Source organism: Dendropsophus ebraccatus, chromosome 5 (genome assembly GCF_027789765.1).
Source record: "Dendropsophus ebraccatus isolate aDenEbr1 chromosome 5, aDenEbr1.pat, whole genome shotgun sequence".
NCBI classification, from domain to species: domain Eukaryota; kingdom Metazoa; phylum Chordata; class Amphibia; order Anura; family Hylidae; genus Dendropsophus; species Dendropsophus ebraccatus.
This window is the reverse complement of record NC_091458.1, coordinates 9,550,956-9,575,181: the sequence shown is the minus strand read 5'-3', so window position 1 is coordinate 9,575,181 and position 24,226 is coordinate 9,550,956. Positions and strand designations below refer to the sequence as shown.

Genomic DNA, 24,226 nt, shown 5'->3' with positions numbered 1-24,226 from the left:
AACAGCCCGGGGCCTATGGTAAAGTTAATCTGCCCCTGGGGGAAGGGCATGACACACAGAAGAGATGAGGGAGGGCAGTCTGACACATAGAAGGGATGAGGTGGGAGGAGTCTGACACATAGAAGGGATGAGGTAGGAGGAGTCTGACATATAGAAGAGATGGGGTAAGAGGAGTCTGACACATAGAAGGGATGAGGTGGGAGGAGTCTGACACAGAAGGGATGAGGTAGGAGTCTGACACATAGAAGGGATGAGGTGGGAGGAGTCTGACACATAGAAGGGATGAGGTGGGAGGAGTCTGACACAGAAGGGATGAGGTAGGAGTCTGACACATAGAAGGGATGAGGTGGGAGGAGTCTGACACATAGAAGGGAAGAGGTAGGAGGAGTCTGACACATAGAAGGGATGAGGTAGGAGGGGAAGCAAGCCGGTGTGTGGAAGAGAGTGAGGGGTGGTGGAGAGGATGATGGTGGTAGTAGTAGTAGTAAAGCCTGTAGCTGGCTAGGTCTCTCTCTCCTGTGTGTAATGCTGAGCTCTGGAGTGAGGGGATCCTGTGGTGGAGAACTGCACAGTAAGAGTGATGCGGTTAACTGCAGGATGGCTGGGCCTTGTGGTGCATCCTGTTATCTCTCCCTATTCTGGGGGCCACTGAAGAGGTTTTAGGGGGGCTGAACCTGTGTGTATGGTGGTCAGTGGCGTGGACCTGTAGTTCACCCGGGGCCAACCTCAAATACTGCTCACCGGATATATATTTCCCTTGATGGTGGTAAGGAGCAGGACCAGACATCAGGGAGACAAGGAGGGAGGCGGACGATCAATAACTGTTTTACTGATAACTTAAAGCTACTTGAACAGTCCAGCTGCACTGAGTTCTCAATGACATCCTTGGATGGGTCGCTGTGCTTGGTGGTGGTAGTTTACCTGAACCCAAAGCATGTCACTATGAGTGGGATGCTGGTGGGCACACTGATCCTGTGAACCAGGCCTATCCAATGGTGCAGAGTCTTTTCCCTCCATATCAGCTAGGGAATGTCGCCTTCATTTATCCAAAGGTCCTTGTACAACTTCCCCTTTGAACCCTAGAAAGATGTGGTACAGAGGACTATCTCTGCTAACCAATATACTCCAGTCTACTTGCTGATGATTCTTGCTATCAGTAGAAGTACCTTGTGTTTCTGTAGATGCTCCTGAAGAACTCTCTCTCCCACGTCCAGCTTTCCTCCTTCCACTCTTCAGCTCTTCCCCCTTCTCCTTAGTCTCTTTTCCCTTGTCAGCACCAGGTAGGATTGCCTGACCGCCTGAACTTCCCTTTCTGTTTAAGCTAGGGTTTGTGTGGAGCATATTAGCCTGCTTCCCCTACCTTCTAGAAGGTTCTAGAAAAAGCTGGAAAACCTAAAGCAGTACCCACTACAGCCTGCAGGTGTCACTGTTGCCTAACAGTTAGTGTAGTTTGTGTGTGTGCGGCAATATAACCCATTTTCGGCCTGTAAGTGTGATCTCACCTGGCAGAAGAGCTGGTGACTGTCCTCAGAGACCAGGAGGAGGCAGCAGCACGGGGACTGGGTCTGTTCTTCAAGCTGAAAGAGAGAAAGAGAAAACATTCAAGATCTCGGCTTGCTGTCATCTACATGTTCCCTATGTCCTCCAGGAAAAAATATGTGCAATGTACACAGGGTCCATCTAGAGACCTCCAGATATAATTTATACACAGTGCCTTATAAGAGTCTAGATTCCTCCAGATATAATGTATACACAGGGCCTTATAAGAGTCTAGATACCTCCAGATGTAATGTATACAAGGGGCCATTATAGGGATCTAGATTCCTCCAGATGTAATGTATACAAGGGGCCATTATAGGGATCTAGATTCCTCCAGATGTAATGTATACAAGGGGCCATTATAGGGATCTAGATTCCTCCAGATGTAATGTATATACAGTGCCTTATAAGAGTCTAGATTCCTCCAGATATAATGTATACACAGGGCCTTATAAGAGTCTAGATTCCTCTGGATATAATGTATACACAGTGCCTTATAAGAGTCTAGATTCCTCCAGATATAATGTATACACAGGGCCTTATAAGAGTCTAGATTCCTCTGGATATAATGTATACACAGTGCCTTATAAGAGTCTAGATTCCTCCGGATATAATGTATACACAGGGCCTTATAAGAGTCTAGATTCCTCCGGATATAATGTATACACAGCCAGGGCCCCATTATAAGAGTCTATTTTCCTCCAGATGTAACACATACACAGGACCCATTATAGGAGTCTAGAGTATTCCAGGTGTTGTGTATACACAGGGTCCATAATAAGAGTCTAGATCCTTTCCGGATATAATGTACACAGGTACTTGCCCCATTATATGAGTCTAGATCCTTCCGGATATAATGTACACAGACATTGGTCCAGATCCTGACAAATAAAGGGACGCTGTGACTTTAACAGAAATCTAGTTAAGGACTAACATATCCACTCATTCCGGCGCCATCTGTTCAGCTCTCACCCAGACGGAGACGCCTTTCTTGTCTCATGTTTACAACGCCGTCCAGAAGATATAAATGAAAAATATATATTATAATCAGGTCTCGGTTGTCACCCAAGAAAGCCGGGTGACAACCAATATGGCTGCAGTTCTACCCCACCCCTAGTAGTTTATCATTATCTTTATTACTATATCACGTGACAGACTTATTATTCAGGAGCCTGAGAGTGACTGTGACAACCTCTCTGCTAGCTGACAGTAAGGGTGACAACCTCTCCGCAAGCTGACAGTGATAACCTCTCTGCTGGCTGACAGTAACTGTGACAACCTCTCTGCTGGCTGAAAGTAATAGTGACTACCTCTCCGCAGGCTGACAGTAATGGTGACAACCTCTTTCCTCTCTGCAGGCTGACAGTGACGGTGACAACCTCCCTGGAGGCTGACAGTAATGGTGACAACCTCTCAGAAGGCTGACAGTAATGGTGACAAGCTCCCTGCTGACTAACATGGGGAGCGGCGTGTCTGGATTCGCTTCTGGATTCATCTAACAGGGGATCTGGAGCTTCCTATCAGGGAAGAACAGACCCTAAAAATAGTCAGCGCAGAAAATGGCAACCTCTGACTATAAGGTCAGCTGCACACACCCTCCCTGCTGGCCGCCTCCTATACAACCTCTGACTATAAGGTCAGCTGCACACACCCTCCCCGCTGGCCGCCTCCTATACAACCTCTGACTATAAGGTCAGCTGCACACACCCTCCCCGCTGGCCGCCTCCTATACAACCTCTGACTATAAGGTCAGCTGCACACACCCTTTCCCGCTGCACACACCCTCCCCGCTGGCCGCCTCCTATACAACCACTGACTATAAGGTCAGCTGCACACACCCTTTCCCGCTGCACACACCCTCCCCGCTGGCCGCCTCCTATACAACCTCTGACTATAAGGTCAGCTGCACACGCCCTCCCCACTGGCCGCCTCCTATACAACCTCTGACTATAAGGTCAGCTGCACACGCCCTCCCCGCTGCACACACCCTCCCCGCTGGCCGCCTCCTATACAACCTGTAGTCTGTAGTCAGTGGGACTAGCCAAGCTGCTGGCCGGACCCCTCCATGTATGTCTGGGATGGAGGAGAGATAATTTTAAACAGCTACACTGTACTGACAGAACACATAATCGGGATATAAGTGTATCCTCTGCTTTATAGATCCTAGGGGGCGGGGCCAAATCTTCTCCAATAACATTTCTAGCGGTCACAAATACTTCCCCTAAATAACCTTCAAATGGTATAACCCTAGGAATACAACACTGAAATTACTGACTATATACAGCCTAATTAGGATGGAAAGTATTATAGTAGTTATAACCACGAGTAGAACAGGTCTGAATTAGCACTAGAGTTCGTGGAGTATATATTGTATACCCATGAGCTAGGATAATCCAAGCAAGGAATCTAGGCACTGGAGATCAGCATGGAGGTGCAAAAAGCTAAAATAGAATGGATGCAATCCAGGCAAAGAAATAAAGAGCTTGCACTCACCAAAAATCGCTGCAGATCAATCCATTTATTCAGTCTTGACAGATCTGTGTGGGGAGGGGGAGTGAATGCACGAGCGTCCGATGGCTACAGACTGTTTAAGACTGAATAAATGGATTGATCTGCAGCGTTTTTTGGTGAGTGCAAGCTCTTTATTTCTTTGCCTGGATTATAGTAGTTATATTCTTGTATATAGGGGCAGTATTATAGTAGTTATATTCTTGTATATAGGAGCAGTATTATAGTAGTTATATTCCTGTATATAGGGAGCAGTATTATAGTAGTTATATACTTGTACACAGTATAGGAGCAGTATTATAGTAGTTATATTCATGTATATAGGAGCAGTATTATAGTAGTTATATTCCTGTAAATATTAGCAGTATTATAGTAGTTATATTCTTGTATATAGGAGCAGTATTATAGTAGTTATATTCCTGTATATAGGAGCAGTATTATAGTAGTAATATTCTTGTATATAGGAGGAGTATTATAGTAGTTATATTCCTGTATATAGGGGGCAGTATTATAGTAGTTATATTCCTGTATATAGGGGGCAGTATTATAGTAGCTATATTCCTGTGTATAGGAGCAGTATTATAGTAGTTATATTCCTGTATATAGGAACAGTATTATAGTAGTTATATTCCTGTATATAGGGGGCAGTATTATAGTAGGTATATTCTTGTACATAGTGGTAGAGTATTACTTCTGGATACTGTTATTCATGACTTGTTATTTGGATAACCAGTGGAGACATATTCCAGTATGGAGAATATAAGGCTCCTGCTTATCTGACGGAAGGAGCACTCAGAATGTTATAAAATGTATTCAGACTCTGTAAGACATCTTGACCATGTGACTCATTCTTGGTTCCTGCACTTGAGATGATAATGTAGGGGTGACTGGAGCTGACTCTGTAAGGTAATAACACCGCATGAAGTTGAAGACAAAATCACACCTCCGATTCCCCATTGTTCAATTGAAAAGCCACAAGTTGCAGGAGAACAATGGCGTCTCCACGTGTTGTCAGGATAAAGAAACGGTTCAGAACTTAATGGACGGGAGGAAGAAAATAACACTTGAGAGGTCTGTTTCCACGGCTCTGGAGATCAGCAGAACATCCCCGAGCCGTTCCATCAAAACGAAGAACGGTTAGAACCTAACAATAGCAATTTCAGGTGAATAGCAGCAAATTGCGCTAATAGATGCATCCGGTCGCGGTGGGGAATGAGCGCCTTTTTAATCCCCAGATATTAATTTGGCATTATGTTCAGAAGAATAGAATGAATAGACCTTCAGAGCGGGGAGCCATAGGGAACGTATTTCGGTGAATCATGTGATTGACAGCTTTTAGGTGGTGGGTCCGCCGCACCAAATAAAGTGCTCCGAGCCCCTCCGCAGCGCTCAGAACACTCTGTGATAGTCACATCCAGGGAACAATGGCTGGATTTAGATAGGAAGTGAGCTCTCATTGAGCACAATGAATTTTATTCTTTATTACTTTCCATTGTCGCCTTAATTTCAAGATATTAATTGTGGCCTTATTATGAATTCTAATAAGTACCGTAATTCTCCTAATAAAGGGGATTCAGGGGGTTTAGGGCAGGATTAACCAGCAGCTGGAGGGATGGGATCCTCCTCCGGGAATCAGAAATGGGGCATAAAAAAACAACAAAGAGGTTAAGCGACTAATGAATAGGAATTAATAAATAATTGCGCCCCCTCATTTTCCGTCCATTATTCTTCGAGATTTATTCAGTGAAATATTCTATGTAAATCTGAAATTTACACCACATCTCCACTGTGTATGTGACTAGGCTCTGTCATTGTTACATAGAAAATTAGTTTATTCAGTATTTTCCAGATCTCCGCTTGCTGTCAGGGAATGCGGTAATAAGGCATCCATATGTCTAGTGACCGTGAGCAAAGAAGAATGGGAATAACCAGACGTAACTATACTAGACTGGGACACAATGTTGTATCTATCATTTACTCCAGACTGATACATTGCAGCTAATTGGTCCTGCCCTCAGCTGAGAAGTGTATATAACCACTATAATACTGCTCTTATATCCTAGAATATAACTACTATAATACTGCTCCTATATACAGGGATATTACTACTATAATACTGCCCCTATATACAAGAATATAACTACTATAATAGTGCTCCTATATACAGGAATATAACTACTATAATACTGCCCCCTATATACAGGGATATTACTACTATAATACTGCCCCTATATACAAGAATATAAATACTATAATACTGCTCCTATATACTGGGATATTACTAGTATAATACTGCCCCTATATACAAGAATATAACTACTATAATACTGCTCCTATATACAGGAATATAACTACTATAATACTGCTCCTATATAAGAATATAACTACTATAATACTGCTCCTATATACAAGAATATAACTACTATAATACTGCTTCTATATACAGGGATATAACTACTATAATACTGCTCCTATATACAGGAATATAACTACTATAATACTGCTCCCTATATACAGGAATATAACTACTATAATACTGCTCCTATATACAGGAATATAACTACTATAATACTGCCCCTATATACAGGAATATAACTACTATAATACTGCCCTTATATACAAGAATATAACTACTATAATAATGCTCCTATATACAGGAATATAACTACTATAATACTTCTCCTATATACAGGAATATAACTACTATAATACTGCTCCTATATACAGGAATATAACTACTATAATACTGCCCCTATATACAAGAATATAACTACTATAATACTGCTTCTATATACAGGGATATAACTACTATAATACTGCTCCTATATACAGGAATATAACTACTATAATACTTCTCCTATATTCAGGAATATAACTACTATAATACTGCTCCTATATACAGGAATATAACTACTATAATACTTCTCCTATATACAGGAATATAACTACTATAATACTGCTCCTATATACAGGAATATAACTACTATAATACTGCTCCTATATACAGGAATATAACTACTATAATACTTCTATATACAGGAATATAACTACTATAATACTGCTCCTGTATACAGGGATATAACTATTATAATACTGCTCCTATATACAAGAATATAACTACTATAATACTGCTCCTATATACAGGAATATAACTACTATAATACTGCTCCTATATACAGGAATATAACTACTATAATACTGCCCATATATACAGGAATATAACTACTATAATACTGCTCCTATATACAGGAATATAACTACTATAATACTGCTCCCTATATACAGGGATATACTACTATAATACTGCTCCTATATACAAGAATATAACTACTATAATACTGTCCCCTATATACAGGAATATAACTACTATAATACTGCTCCTATATACAAGAATATAACTACTATAATACTGCTCCTATATACAGGAATATAACTACTATAATACTGCTCCTATATACAGGAATATAACTACTATAATACTGCCCCTATATACAGGAATATAACTACTATAATCCAATAAGGAGATAAAAGAAGCTTGCACTCACCAGCAAATCGCTGCGGTAACAGTCCGTTTTATTCGTCTACATAGACATAAGTGGGGAGGGGAAGTGAAGGCAGGAGCGTCCGATGGCTACAGCCGTTTCACGTGACTTATCACGCCTCTTCTGGCCTGTGGTCCACAGGCCAGAAGAGGCGTGATAAGTCACGTGAAACGGCTGTAGCCATCGGACGCTCCTGCCTTCACTTCCCCTCCCCACTTATGTCTATGTAGACGAATAAAACGGACTGTTACCGCAGCGATTTGCTGGTGAGTGCAAGCTTCTTTTATCTCCTTATTGGATTTGTTGCTCTTCTATGGCTTTGCACCCCTATGCTGCACACCGTTAGCCAAGCATCCTCACACTGGTTATCCTAGCTCGTGGGTACGCATGACCAAACCTGGGACTTTGGTGCTAATTCAGACTTCTCTCCCATATATATTATAACTACTATAATACTGCTCCTATATACAGGGATATAACTACTATAATACTGCTCCTATATACAGGAATATAACTACTATAATGCGGTTCAGGAAAGAAACAGAGTGCTGCACATCACACCTATGGCTGATACTAGTGCCGCTTGGCTAAATAAAGAACACATCAGAATTTTGTGTATGAATTGATCAAGCCATACTGCCCCATGTACCTCGTGCCGGTATCTGATACACATGGGTCCCTACACTAAGTCCACACCGTGCCAGTCAGTGGCCACCAACCCCGCAGGCGTGCACAGCCAGGGAACGGGGGCCATGGGACGGCCCTGCAACCCCCATGCCACAGGACCAGACCCAAAAACACCACACCAGAACCCGGCCAGCACCGCCGGCGGAGAAGGTCGCCCCCAAGCAGCACAAGTCTGGATAAGGTATTGCGCTCACCATAGCTGCAGCAAACAGAATGGGAAAAAAACAGGAGGGATTAAAACCATGTGCACTCAGGTGTCTCCTGCTAATTGCGGTCATGTGGGTCTCACCAGGAGGAGTGCAAAACACGGAGAAAAGAGAGAAACAAAATGCGGTTCAGGGAAGAAACAGAGTGCTGCACCTCACACCTATGGGGGCGACCTTCTCCGCCGGCGGTGCTGGCCGGGTTCTGGTGTGCTGTTTTTTTTGTCTGGTCCTGTGGCATGGGGGTCGCAGGGCCGTCCCATGGCCCCCGTTCCCTGACTGTGCACGCCTGCGGGGTTGGTGGCCACTGACTGGCACGGTGTGGACTTAGTGTAGGGACCCATGTGTATCAGATACCGGCACGAGGTACATGGGGCAGTATGGCTTGATCAATTCATACACAAAATTCTGATGTGTTTTTTATTTAGCCTAGGGGCACTGGTATCAGCCATAGGTGTTAGGTGCAGCGCTCCTTTTCTTCCTTGAATCACATTTTGTTTCTCTCTTTTCTCCGTGTTTTGCACTCCTCCTGGTGAGACCCACATGACCGCAATTAGCAGGAGACACCTGAGTGCACATGGTTTTAATCCCTCCTGTCTTTTCCCATTCTGTCTGCAGCAGCTATGGTGAGCGCAATACCTCATCCAGACTTGTGCTGTTTGGGGGCGACCTTCTCCGCCGGCGGTGCTGGCCGGGTTCTGGTGTGCTGTTTTTTGGGTCTGGTCCTGTGGCATGGGGGTCGCAGGGCCGTCCCATGGCCCCCGTTCCCTGACTGTGCACGCCTGCGGGGTTGGTGGCCACTGACTGGCACGGTGTGGACTTAGTGTAGGGACCCATGTGTATCAGATACCGGCACGAGGTACATGGGGCAGTATGGCTTGATCAATTCATACACAAAATTCTGATGTGTTTTTTATTTAGCCTAGGGGCACTGGTATCAGCCATAGGTGTGAGGTGCAGCGCTCCTTTTCTTCCTTGAATCACATAACTACTATAATACTGCTCCCTATATACAGGGATATACTACTATAATACTGCTCCTATATACAAGAATATAACTACTATAATACTGTCCCCTATATACAGGAATATAACTACTATAATACTTCTCCTATAGTTACTATGGGTAGGGCTGTTTGTATTATAGTCTTTCTTCGTGTTCTCGGTGCCGCAGTCTAGGGTTGGCGGTATGTGATGTTCCACCACAGGCTGAGGCCGATTATAAATATCCAGACACCATTATATGGAGATTAATGCCGCGCTCCCTCTGCCTGCCGCACAATAGCTGTCCCTGTATGGCGGCTCGGCACAATTCGGCTATTTTTACCGCACATAACACAGATCTTCGCGCTCTATAATCCCGTGTAATTGTCGTCGTCCTCATTCTGCCTTGAACCCGATCTGGATTTTTTTTTTTAGCTTCTATTGTTCTTTTCTACAATACGGTATAAATAGCGGCGTCTGCGCGGGTTTCGTCCTCTCTGATGCTCAGGCGACGCCATCAGATAATATAAACCTTTTATTTATTCGGTATAGGGATCCGGCGCTCAGGACCGATGCAGAGAAATAGCAAACCAGATAGTGATGAATGTGAATCCGGGCAGAGTTATCTGTGAAGCGCAGACGGTGAACGATGCTCCGGAGGCACAGTGAGGCGGTGGGGGGTTATCAGGTAGTATGCTGTGTACATACAGTGCCTACAAGTAGTATTCAACCCCCTGCAGATTTAGCAGGTTTACACATTCAGAATTAACTTGGCATTGTGACATTTGGACTGTAGATCAGCCTGGAAGTGTGAAATGCTCTGCAGCAAAAAAGAATGTTATTTCTTTGTTTATTGTTTTTTAAAATTGAGAAAAGTTTATTCAGAGGGTCAATTATTATTCAACCCCTCAAACCATCAGAATTCTGTTCGGTTCCCCTAAAGTATTAAGAAGTAGTTCAGGCACAAAGAACAATGAGCTTGACATGTTTGGATTAATTATCTGTTTTTCCCGCCTCCCCAAACTTGTGAACAGCGCTCATACATGGTCAACATGGGAAAGACAAAGGAGCATTCCAAGGCCATCACAGACAAGATGGTGGAGGGTCACAAGACTGGCAAGGGGTACAAAACCCTTTCCAAGGAGTTGGGCCTACCTGTCTCCACTGTTGGGAGCATCATCCGGAAGTGGAAGGCTTATGGAACTACTGTTAGCCTTCCACAGCCTGGACAGCCTTTGAAAGTTTTCTCCTGTGCCGAGGCCAGGCTTGTCCGAAGAGTCAAGGCTGACCCAAGGACAACAAGGAAGATCTCATGGCAGTGGGGACATTGGTTTCAGTCAATACCATAAGTAACGTACTCCACCGCAATGGTCTCCGTTCCAGACGAGCCCGTAAGGTTCCTTTACTTTCATAGCGTCATGTCAAGGCTCGTCTACAGTTTGCTCATGATCACTTGGAGGACTCTGAGACAGACTGGTTCAAGGTTCTCTGGTCTGATGAGACCAAGATCGAGATCTTTGGTGCCAACCACACGCGTGACGTTTAGCGACTGGATGGCACTGCATACGACCCCAAGAATACCATCCCTACAGTCAAGCATGGTGGTGGCAGCATCATGCTGTGGGGCTGCTTCTCAGCCAAGGGGCCTGGCCATCTGGTCCGCATCTATGGGAAGATGGATAGCACGGCCTACCTGGAGATTTTGGCCAAGAACCTCCGCTCCTCCATCAAGGATCTTAAGATGGGTCATAATTTCATCTTCCAACAAGACAACGAACCAAAGCACACAGCCAAGAAAACCAAGGCCTGGTTCAAGAGGGAAAAAAGGTGCTGCAGTGGCCTAGTCAGTCTCCTGACCTTAACCCAATTGAGAACTTGTGGAAGGAGCTCAAGATTAAAGTCCACATGAGACACCCAAAGAACCTAGATAACTTGGAGAAGATCTGCATGGAGGAGTGGGCCAAGATAACTCCAGAGACCTGTGCCGGCCTGATCAGGTCATATAAAAGACGATTATAAGCTGTAATTGGAAACAAGGGTTTTTCCACAAAATATTAAACCTAGGGGTTGAATAATAATTGACCCACACTTTTATGTTTAAAATTTATTATAATTTAACTGAGCAACGTAACTTTTTGGTTTGTAATATTTATGCATCTGTTAATAAATCCTGCTCTAGTTTGAAGTTTGAAGGCTCTAACTTATTTGCAACTTATCAAACCTGCTAAATCTGCAGGGGGTTGAATACTACTTGTAGGCACCGTATACAACTGTAAGCAGAGGTGAGTGTGAGATCTACTGAACAGAAGTCAGACCAGGTTAACCTGCAAAACTCCTATACCCTAGGAGATAGAGAGTGCCCGGAATCAAGCAGCACTTCCTGACGGGAGACTCCGCTAAAGGGCCTGACACCACACGGAGTACCTTCCACGACAAGACGGGTGAGCGGTGCTACTAGCACCTTCAATTCATTAAACCATCAGCAAAAGCTCCATTAAGCTACAACGTATGGGCTATTCACACAGACACGCCGTCCTGTGATATTTATTTATCAACTCACCAACTGCTGCTTTGTTACAATAACGGGCAATACCCATATATAACATCTTACCACTACCACAACGGGCCATTCATATTATCGCATTGCGGTGTCAGTCCCGATATACGGCTACATCTATATGTACTAACATATAAGAACATTGCAATTTCTAATCTTTTATGCCCATTATCATTATTATTTTTTATTACTTTTTCCTATTTTTTCCTGATTTTTTCATCCTTCTCCAACTCTCTCGGGGCTGATCACCCCTTGCTGGTTGGCTCAGAGTCTTTTATTAGGAAAATTAATTAAGAGACTACCACCTACTTCTTTTACCATTAAGAGATATACACATATTTTTATATACACATGTGTACTGAATATTTTTAACTCTATTTATCGTTCCGCATTCTGATGTGTTATTGATACTTTAAAATTATCATCATTTGTCATTTATATATATCATTGGCATTTTAGCTAATAAATTACTTGTATTATAATTACACTCTTTTCTTTTTCAAATACTCTCCCCATTATCAGTCTTTCTTGAGGACCTGTCATCCACCGTATACAACTGATCTGATTGGGGGGGGGGGGGGGGCACATACTTTTTAGAGCAGGGATCTCCATCCAGGGTCCAGACTGATCGCGCTCAGCAGCCCTTTCCTTTCATGAGTTCAGGAGAGGAGGCGGCACCGTCTTATACCTGCTAGTCCAGGAGAGGAGGCGGCACCGTCTTATACCTGCTAGTCCAGGAGAGGAGGAGGCACCATCTTATACCTACTAGTCCAGGAGAGGAGGAGGCACCGTCTTATACCTACTAGTCCAGGAGAAGAGGCGGCACCGTCTTGTACCTATTGTACCTACTAGTCCAGGATAGGAGGCGGCACCGTCTTCTACCTACTAGTCCAGGAGAGGAGGAGGCACCGTCTTATACCTACTAGTCCAGGAGAGGAGGCGGCACCGTCTTCTACCTACTAGTCCAGGATAGGAGGCGGCACCGTCTTCTACCTACTAGTCCAGGAGAGGAGGAGGCACCGTCTTATACCTACTAGTCCAGGAGAGGAGGCGGCACCGTCTTATACCTACTAGTCCAGGAGAGGAGGCGGCACTGTCTTCTACCTACTAGTCCAGGAGAGGAGGAGGCACCGTCTTATACCTACTAGTCCAGGAGAGGAGGCGGCACCGTCTTCTAACTACTAGTCCAGGAGAGGAGGCGGCACCGTCTTGTACCTACTAGTCCAGGATAGGAGGCGGCACCGTCTTGTACCTACTAGTCCAGGAGAGGAGACGGCACAGTCTTCTAACTACTAGTCCAGGAGAGGAGGCGGCACCGTCTTATACCTACTAGTCCAGGAGAGGAGGCGGCACCGTCTTATACCTACTAGTCCAGGAGAGGAGGCGGCACCGTCTTATACCTACTAGTCCAGGAGAGGAGGCGGCACCGTCTTATACCTACTAGTCCAGGAGAGGAGGCGGCACTGTCTTATACCTACTAGTCCAGGAGAGGAGGCGGCACCGTCTTATACCTACTAGTCCAGGAGAGGAGGCGGCACCGTCTTGTACCTACTAGTCCAGGATAGGAGGCGGCACCGTCTTGTACCTACTAGTCCAGGAGAGGAGACGGCACAGTCTTCTAACTACTAGTCCAGGAGAGGAGGCGGCACCGTCTTATACCTACTAGTCCAGGAGAGGAGGCGGCACCGTCTTATACCTACTAGTCCAGGAGAGGAGGCGGCACTGTCTTATACCTACTAGTCCAGGAGAGGAGGCGGCACCGTCTTATACCTACTAGTCCAGGAGAGGAGGCGGCACTGTCTTATACCTACTAGTCCAGGAGAGGAGGCGGCACCGTCTTATACCTACTAGTCCAGGAGAGGAGGCGGCACCGTCTTCTAACTACTAGTCCAGGAGAGGAGGCGGCACCGTCTTATACCTACTAGTCCAGGAGATGAGGCGGCACTGTCTTGTACCTACTAGTCCAGGAGAGGAGACGGCACAGTCTTCTAACTACTAGTCCAGGAGAGGAGGCGGCACCGTCTTATACCTACTAGTCCAGGAGAGGAGGCGGCACCGTCTTTTACCTACTAGTCCAGGAGAGGAGGCGGCACCGTCTTCTACCTACTAGTCCAGGAGAGGAGGAGGCACCGTCTTCTACCTACTAGTCCAGGAGAGGAGGAGGCACCGTCTTATACCTACTAGTCCAGGAGAGGAGGCGGCACTGTCTTATACCTACTAGTCCAGGAGAGGAGGAGGCACCGTCTTCTACCTACTAGTCCAGGAGAGGAGGAGGCACCGTCTTATACCTACTAGTCCAGGAGAGGAGGCGGCACTGTCTTATACCTACTAGTCCAGGAGAGGAGGAGGCACCGTCTTGTACTTACTAGTCAAGGGTCAGTAGCTGCTCTTCATGCCGCCAACTTTTCCCTAAATTTATGGTTGGTAATCAAAAGCCTCCTACGGGTTTCACCACCGCTGGCCATTGCTCAGGTCACATGGTAGGAACACAAGATAGATTTAGGGTAGCTTCACGTACTGAATCACAGCATTGATAACACTACGAGTCGGCTAGGTCCTGGCAGATCACTTTCACTACATACTCATAGCGGTCTGAACGACCCCTGCGTGTATGTAATTCTGCCGGCCGCTTAACTCCTTCAGCTGCCGCCCGGCTCCCACTCCGCTGTATACATTACCTCTCCTCGCTGCACGGGGTCCCGGCGTACTGCTCTCCAGCCCGGCCAATCAGTGGCTGCGGCAGGGCAACACACTGATTGGCCGGGCGGAAGAACAGTACGCCGGGACCCCGTGCAGCGAGGAGAGGTAATGTATACAGAGCGGGAGCGGAGCTGGAGCCGGGCGGCAGTTGAAGGGGTTAAGGGGACGGCAGAAATACATACACGCAGGGGTCGTTCAGACCGCTATGAGTATGTAGTGAAAGTGATCTGCCAGGACCTACCCGACTCGCAGCGTTATTAACGTGTGAAGCTACCCTTAAAGGGACTGCGTTACTTCAATAATTCTTAATTAGTATAACATGAAAATTATGGGGGCCTAGTGGTTCTGTAAGGGTCCAGACTGATCACGCTTAGCAGCCTCTTCCTTCCACTAGTCCAGGAGAGGGCGCCGTCCTCTATGCAGTCTCATACCTCACCACTAGTCCAGGAGGGGGCGCCGTCCTCTATACAGTCTCATACCTCACCACTAGTCCAGGAGGGGGCGCCGTCCTCTATACAGTCTCATACCTCACCACTAGTCCAGGAGGGGGCGCCGTCCTCTATACAGTCTCATACCTCACCACTAGTCCAGGAGGGGGCGCCGTCCTCTATACAGTCTCATACCTCACCACTAGTCCAGGAGAGGGCGCCGTCCTCTATACAGTCTCATACCTCACCACTAGTCCAGGAGGGGGCGCCATCTTTATATAGTCTCATACCTCACCACTAGTCCAGGAGGGGGCGCCGTCCTCTATACAGTCTCATACCTCACCACTAGTCCAGGAGGGGGCGCCGTCCTCTATACAGTCTCATACCTCACCACTAGTCCAGGAGGGGGCGCCGTCCTCTATACAGTCTCATACCTCACCACTAGTCCAGGAGGGGGCGCCATCTTTATATAGTCTCATACCTCACCACTAGTCCAGGAGGGGGCGCCGTCCTCTATACAGTCTCATACCTCACCACTAGTCCAGGAGGGGGCGCCGTCCTCTATACAGTCTCATACCTCACCACTAGTCCAGGAGGGGGCGCCGTCCTCTATACAGTCTCCTACCTCACCACTAGTCCAGGAGGGGGCGCCGTCCTCTATACAGTCTCATACCTCACCACTAGTCCAGGAGGGGGCGCCGTCCTGTATACAGTCTCATACCTCACCACTAGTCCAGGAGGGGGCGCCGTCCTCTATGCAGTCTCATACCTCACCACTAGTCCAGGAGGGGGCGCCGTCCTCTATGTAGTCTTATACCTCACCACTAGTCCAGGAGAGGGCGCCGTCCTGTATACAGTCTCATACCTCACCACTAGTCCAGGAGGGGGCGCCGTCCTCTATACAGTCTCATACCTCACCACTAGTCCAGGAGAGGGCGCCGTCCTCTATACAGTCTCATACCTCACCACTAGTCCAGGAGGGGGCGCCGTCCTCTATACAGTCTCATACCTCACCACTAGTCCAGGAGGGGGCGCCATTCTTTATATAGTCTCATACCTCACCACTAGTCCAGGAGGGGGCGCCATCCTCTATACAGTCTCATACCTCACCACTAGTCCAGGAGGGGGCGCCATCCTCTATACAGTCTCATACCTCACCACTAGTCCAGGAGGGGGCGCCGTCCTCTATACAGTCTCATACCTCACCACTAGTCCAGGAGAGGGCGCCATCCTCTATATAGTCTCATACCTCACCACTAGTCCAGGAGGGGGGCGCCGTCCTCTATACAGTCTCATACCTCACCACTAGTCCAGGAGGGGGCGCCGTCCTGTATACAGTCTCATACCTCACCACTAGTCCAGGAGAGGGCGCTGTCCTGTATACAGTCTCATACCTCACCACTAGTCCAGGAGGGGGCGCCGTCCTGTATACAGTCTCATACCTCACCACTAGTCCAGGAGGGGGCGCCGTCCTGTATACAGTCTCATACCTCACCACTAGTCCAGGAGGGGGGCGCCGTCCTCTATACAGTCTCATACCTCACCACTAGTCCAGGAGGGGGCGCCGTCCTCTATGCAGTCTCATACCTCACCACTAGTCCAGGAGGGGGCGCCGTCCTCTATACAGTCTCCTACCTCACCACTAGTCCAGGAGAGGGCGCCATCCTCTATATAGTCTCATACCTCACCACTAGTCCAGGAGAGGGCGCCGTCCTCTATATAGTCTCATACCTCACCACTAGTCCAGGAGGGGGCGCCGTCCTCTATGCAGTCTCATACCTCACCACTAGTCCAGGAGAGGGCGCCATCCTCTATATAGTCTCATACCTCACCACTAGTCCAGGAGAGGGCGCCGTCCTCTATGCAGTCTCATACCTCACCACTAGTCCAGGAGGGGGCGCCGTTCTTTATATAGTCTCATACCTCACCACTAGTCCAGGAGGGGGCGCCGTCCTCTATACAGTCTCATACCTCACCACTAGTCCAGGAGGGGGCGCCGTCCTCTATATAGTCTCATACCTCACCACTAGTCCAGGAGGGGGCGCCGTCCTCTATGCAGTCTCATACCTCACCACTAGTCCAGGAGAGGGCGCCGTCCTCTGTACAGTCTCATACCTCACCACTAGTCCAGGAGAGGGCGCCGTCCTGTATACAGTCTCATACCTCACCACTAGTCCAGGAGGGGGCGCCGTCCTCTATGCAGTCTCATACCTCACCACTAGTCCAGGAGGGGGCGCCGTCCTCTATGTAGTCTCATACCTCACCACTAGTCCAGGAGGGGGCGCCGTCCTCTATATAGTCTCATACCTCACCACTAGTCCAGGAGAGGGCGCCGTCCTCTATACAGTCTCATACCTCACCACTAGTCCAGGAGGGGGCGCCGTCCTCTATACAGTCTCATACCTCACCACTAGTCCAGGAGGGGGCGCCGTCCTCTGTACAGTCTCATACCTCACCACTAGTCCAGGAGGGGGCGCCGTCCTCTATACAGTCTCATACCTCACCACTAGTCCAGGAGGGGGCGCCGTCCTCTGTACAGTCTCATACCTCACCACTAGTCCAGGAGGGGGCGCCGTCCTCTTAGCTTACATGAATTATAACATGATACACATATTATAATGAAGCATATTTAGGATCAGTGGGGGTCCCAGTGGTCGGGCCATGGCTAATTATAAATCACTGATCTCTAACTCGTCCACCATTTTCTCATACAGTGTATTAGCGCCACCCTTCTTCTAGTTTATGTGCGGTAATGCAGTTAGTGCCAATGAAGTGATTGGCGTTCATCTGTAATACCACACACAACCTGAGCACAGGGGTGGCGCTGTTTTTTTTTAAGAAAGCAGATATGTTTTAATTCGCCCATCTGAAAGGGCGTGTGACCATCACTGAATGACGAGTAGACCAGAGTACTATGTGACCGCTATGTCGCTTTATTACTGTGGGTATAAGGCGGATGCAGGGTCGTTACAATGTGTCAGTGAGGGATTCAGACTCTTATACTGTTACACTATATCCACTCCAGATGGAAACCATAGACCTGAATAAATAGTGAGAACGTGGAGGGGTACTCTGGGGGGAGGGGATGGTGGTTTTAGGGTCTCCAATTCTTACAGGGCCTCCATATCAGGGAACAGAATACTCACATAGTGAATGACTTTGATCTGTAGAGACGCCGCGTCCAGGTCATAGAGTTCACCTGAGGACGACATACAGAGCGGCATAAACACGAATCACATACAGCAAGGGAGGTGGGCATTATTATGTGGCCTCTATATGGTAGTATTATGTGCCCTCTATATGGTAGTATTATGTGGCCTCTATATGGTGGTATTATGTGGCCTCTATATGGTAGTATTATGTGGCCTCTATATGGTAGTATTATGTGGCCTCTATATGGTGGTATTATGTGCCCTCTATATGGTAGTATTATGTGGCCTCTATATGGTGGTATTATGTGCCCTCTATATGGTAGTATTATGTGGCCTCTATATGGTAGTATTACGTGGGCAATATATGGTAGTATTATGTGGGATCTATATGGTAGTATTACGTGGGCAATATATGGTAGTATTACGTGGGCAATATATGGTAGTATTATGTGCCCTCTATATGGCAGTATTATGCGGCCTCTATATGATAGTATTACGTGGGCTCTATATGTAGTATTAAGTGGGCTCTATATGGTAGTATTATGTGGGCTCTATATGGTAGTATTATGTGGCCTCTATATGATAGTATCACGTGGGCTCTATATGGTAGTATTACGTGTGCTCTATATGGTAGTATTATGTGGGATCTATATGGCAGTATTATGTGGCCTCTATATGGTAGTATTATGTGGGATCTATATGGTAGTATTACGTGTGCTCTATATGTAGTATTAAGTGGGCTCTATATGGTAGTATTACGTGTGCTCTATATGGTAGTATTATGTGGGATCTATATGGCAGTATTATGTGGCCTCTATATGGTAGTATTATGTGGGATCTATATGGCAGCATTATGTGGCCTCTATATGGCAGTATTATGTGGCCTCTATATGGTAGTATTACGTGTGCTCTATATGGTAGTATTATGTGGGCTCTATATGGTAGTATTATGTGGGATCTATATGGCAGTATTATGTGGCCTCTATATGGTAGTATTATGTGGCCTCTATATGGTAGTATTAGTTGGGCTCTATATGGCAGTATTATGTGGCCTCTATATGGTAGTATTAGTTGGGCTCTATATGGCAGTATTATGTGGCCTCTATATGACAGTATTATGTGGACTTAATATGGTAGTATTATGTGGCCTCTATATGACAGTGGCCCCTATATGACAGTATTATGTGGGAACTATATGACAGTATTATGTGGGATCTATATGACAGTATTATGTGGGATCTATATGACATTATTATGTGGGATCTATATGATAGTATTATGTGGGATCTATATGACAGTATTATGTGGGATCTATATGACAGTATTATGTGGGATCTATATGACAGTATTATGTGGGATCTATATGACAGTATTATGTGGGATCTATATGACAGTATTATGTGGGATCTATATGACAGTATTATGTGGGATCTATATGACAGTATTATGTGGGATCTATATGACAGTATTATGTGGGATCTATATGACAGTATTATGTGGGATCTATATGACAGTATTATGTGGGATCTATATGACAGTATTATGTGGCCTCTATATGACAGTATTATGTGGGATCTATATGACAGTATTATGTGGCCTCTATATGACAGTATTATGTGGGATCTATATGACAGTATTATGTGGGATCTATATGACAGTATTATGTGGGATCTATATGACAGTATTATGTGGACTCTATATGACAGTATTATGTAAGATCTATATGACAGTAATATGTGGCCTCTATATGACAGTATTATGTGGGATCTATATGATAGTATTATGTGGACTCTATATGACAGTATTATGTGGGATCTATATGACAGTATTATGTGGGATCTATATGACAGTATTATGTGGGATCTATATGACAGTATTATGTGGGATCTATATGACAGTATTATGTGGGATCTATATGGTAGTATTATGTGGGATGTAAATCTAGAGTGTTATACAAGTTGTATGTTCACCCCCCAGTCCCTGCCCCTCTATCCTGCCTGTAGGTATCAGTCTCCACCAGGTAGATCTCCCTGAAGAGAGGTGTAGGACATGGCGGTATATCTTACCGCAGAGCTGCAGGATCTTCCGGTCCAGTTCATCGTAATCCTCACTCTGTACAGGATCTGGTTCTGATTTTACCACTGACTTCTCTGAGGAGCCGGAGGAGAGACTGACCTGGGGCCACGGCTGTAACTTCTGGACCGCTAGCACCCGCTTACAGGCCACCACCATCTGAGGAACAGAGACACGACCTGTAAGTACTACGGAGTCAGAGACAGAGACGAGGGAGCAGAGATACAGGAGACAGAGTAAGGAGGAGCAGAAATACAGGACGGGGTGTAAGGAGGAGCAGAGATGCAGGACACAGTGTAGGGAGGAGCAGAGATACAGGACACAGTGTAGGGAGGAGCAGAGATACAGGACGGGGTGTAAGGAGCAGAGATACAGGACGGGGTGTAAGGAGGAGCAGAGATACAGGACGGGGTGTAAGGAGGAGCAGAGATACAGGACGGGGTGTAAGGAGGAGCAGAGATACAGGACGGGGTGTAAGGAGGAGCAGAGATACAGGACGGGGTGTAAGGAGGAGCAGAGATAGAGGACGGGGTGTAAGGAGGAGCAGAGATAGAGGACGGGGTGTAAGGAGGAGCAGAGATACAGGACGGGGTGTAAGGAGGAGCAGAGATACAGGACGGGGTGTAAGGAGGAGCAGAGATACAGGACACAGTGTAGGGAGGAGCAGAGATACAGGACACAGTGTAGGGAGGAGCAGAGATACATTACGGGGTGTAAGGAGGAGCAGAGATACAGGACGAGGTGTAAGGAGAAGCAGAGATACAGGACGGGGTGTAAGGAGGGAGCAGAGATACAGGACGGGGTGTACGGAGGGAGCAGAGATACAGGACGGGGTGTAAGGAGGAGCAGAGATACAGGACGGGGTGTAAGGAGGAGCAGAGATACAGGACGGGGTGTAAGGAGGGAGCAGAGATACAGGACGGGGTGTAAGGAGGAGCAGAGATACAGGACGGGGTGTAAGGAGGAGCAGAGATACAGGACGGGGTGTAAGGAGGAGCAGAGATACAGGACGGGGTGTAAGGAGGGAGCAGAGATACAGGACGGGGTGTACGGAGGGAGCAGAGATACAGGACGGGGTGTAGGAGGGAGCAGAGATACAGGACGGGGTGTACGGAGGGAGCAGAGATACAGGACGGGGTGTAAGGAGGAGCAGAGATACAGGACGGGGTGTAAGGAGGAGCAGAGATACAGGACTGGGTGTAAGGAGGAGCAGAGATACAGGACGGGGTGTAAGGAGGAGCAGAGATACAGGACGGGGTGTAAGGAGGAGCAGAGATACAGGACACAGTGTAGGGAGGAGCAGAGATACAGGACACAGTGTAGGGAGGAGCAGAGATACAGGACGGGGTGTAAGGAGGAGCAGAGATACAGGACGGGGTGTAAGGAGGAGCAGAGATACAGGACGGGTGTAAGGAGGGAGCAGAGATACAGGACGGGGTGTAAGGAGGAGCAGAGATACAGGACGGGGTGTAAGGAGGAGCAGAGATACAGGACGGGGTGTACGGAGGAGCAGAGATACAGGACGGGTGTAAGGAGGGAGCAGAGATACAGGACGGGTGTAAGGAGGAGCAGAGATACAGGACGGGGTGTAAGGAGGAGCAGAGATACAGGACGGGGTGTAAGGAGGAGCAGAGATACAGGACGGGGTGTAAGGAGGAGCAGAGATACAGGACGGGGTGTCAGGAGGAGCAGAGATACAGGACGGGGTGTAAGGATGAGCAGAGATACAGGACGGGGTGTAAGGAGGAGCAGAGATACAGGACGGGGTGTAAGGAGAAGCAGAGATACAGGACGGGGTGTAAGGAGGGAGCAGAGATACAGGACACAGTGTAAGGAGGGAGCAGAGATACAGGACGGGGTGTCAGGAGGAGCAGAGATACAGGACGGGGTGTAAGGAGGAGCAGAGATACAGGACGGGGTGTAAGGAGGAGCAGAGATACAGGACGGGTGTAAGGAGGGAGCAGAGATACAGGACGGGGTGTAAGGAGGAGCAGAGATACAGGACGGGGTGTAAGGAGGAGCAGAGATACAGGACGGGGTGTAAGGAGGAGCAGAGATACAGGACGGGGTGTAAGGAGGAGCAGAGATACAGGACACAGTGTAGGGAGGAGCAGAGATACAGGACACAGTGTAGGGAGGAGCAGAGATACAGGACACAGTGTAGGGAGGAGCAGAGATACAGGACACAGTGTAGGGAGGAGCAGAGATACAGGACGGGGTGTAAGGAGGAGCAGAGATACAGGACGGGGTGTCAGGAGGAGCAGAGATACAGGACGGGGTGTAAGGAGGAGCAGAGATACAGGACGGGGTGTAAGGAGGAGCAGAGATACAGGACGGGTGTAAGGAGGGAGCAGAGATACAGGACGGGGTGTAAGGAGGAGCAGAGATAGAGGACGGGGTGTAAGGAGGAGCAGAGATACAGGACGGGGTGTAAGGAGGAGCAGAGATACAGGACGGGGTGTAAGGAGGAGCAGAGATACAGGACGGGGTGTACGGAGGAGCAGAGATACAGGACGGGTGTAAGGAGGGAGCAGAGATACAGGACGGGGTGTAAGGAGGAGCAGAGATACAGGACGGGGTGTAAGGAGGAGCAGAGATACAGGACGGGGTGTAAGGAGGAGCAGAGATACAGGACGGGGTGTAAGGAGGAGCAGAGATACAGGACGGGGTGTCAGGAGGAGCAGAGATACAGGACGGGGTGTAAGGAGGAGCAGAGATACAGGACGGGTGTAAGGAGGAGCAGAGATACAGGACGGGGTGTACGGATGGAGCAGAGATACAGGACCGGGTGTACGGAGGGAGCAGAGATACAGGACGGGGTGTAAGGAGGAGCAGAGATACAGGACGGGATGTAAGGAGGAGCAGAGATACAGGACGGGATGTAAGGAGGAGCAGAGATACAGGACGGGGTGTAAGGAGGAGCAGAGATACAGGACGGGGTGTAAGGAGAAGCAGAGATACAGGACGGGGTGTAAGGAGGGAGCAGAGATACAGGACACAGTGTAAGGAGGGAGCAGAGATACAGGACGGGGTGTCAGGAGGAGCAGAGATACAGGACGGGGTGTAAGGAGGAGCAGAGATACAGGACGGGGTGTAAGGAGGAGCAGAGATACAGGACGGGTGTAAGGAGGGAGCAGAGATACAGGACGGGGTGTAAGGAGGAGCAGAGATACAGGACGGGGTGTAAGGAGGAGCAGAGATACAGGACGGGGTGTAAGGAGGAGCAGAGATACAGGACGGGGTGTAAGGAGGAGCAGAGATACAGGACACAGTGTAGGGAGGAGCAGAGATACAGGACACAGTGTAGGGAGGAGCAGAGATACAGGACACAGTGTAGGGAGGAGCAGAGATACAGGACACAGTGTAGGGAGGAGCAGAGATACAGGACGGGGTGTAAGGAGGAGCAGAGATACAGGACGGGGTGTCAGGAGGAGCAGAGATACAGGACGGGGTGTAAGGAGGAGCAGAGATACAGGACGGGGTGTAAGGAGGAGCAGAGATACAGGACGGGTGTAAGGAGGGAGCAGAGATACAGGACGGGGTGTAAGGAGGAGCAGAGATAGAGGACGGGGTGTAAGGAGGAGCAGAGATACAGGACGGGGTGTAAGGAGGAGCAGAGATACAGGACGGGGTGTAAGGAGGAGCAGAGATACAGGACGGGGTGTACGGAGGAGCAGAGATACAGGACGGGTGTAAGGAGGGAGCAGAGATACAGGACGGGGTGTAAGGAGGAGCAGAGATACAGGACGGGGTGTAAGGAGGAGCAGAGATACAGGACGGGGTGTAAGGAGGAGCAGAGATACAGGACGGGGTGTAAGGAGGAGCAGAGATACAGGACGGGGTGTAAGGAGGA

The 24,226-nt window shown here is 47.7% G+C and overlaps 1 protein-coding gene across 4 annotated transcripts in view; it reads right to left on the bottom strand.

The window, feature by feature from the left end:
- Positions 1 to 24,226, bottom strand: part of PDE2A (phosphodiesterase 2A) — a 257,890-nt gene that overhangs the window by 58,914 nt on the left and 174,750 nt on the right. For all 4 annotated transcript variants that reach the window (XM_069971912.1, XM_069971911.1, XM_069971910.1 and 1 more), the window contains 3 exons: positions 20,367 to 20,532; positions 18,295 to 18,347; positions 1,503 to 1,577 (listed from right to left, as the gene is read on the bottom strand). In XM_069971912.1, the coding sequence (XP_069828013.1) occupies positions 1,503 to 1,577; positions 18,295 to 18,347; positions 20,367 to 20,532 (294 nt within the window). The remainder of the gene's footprint in view (positions 1 to 1,502; positions 1,578 to 18,294; positions 18,348 to 20,366; positions 20,533 to 24,226) is intronic.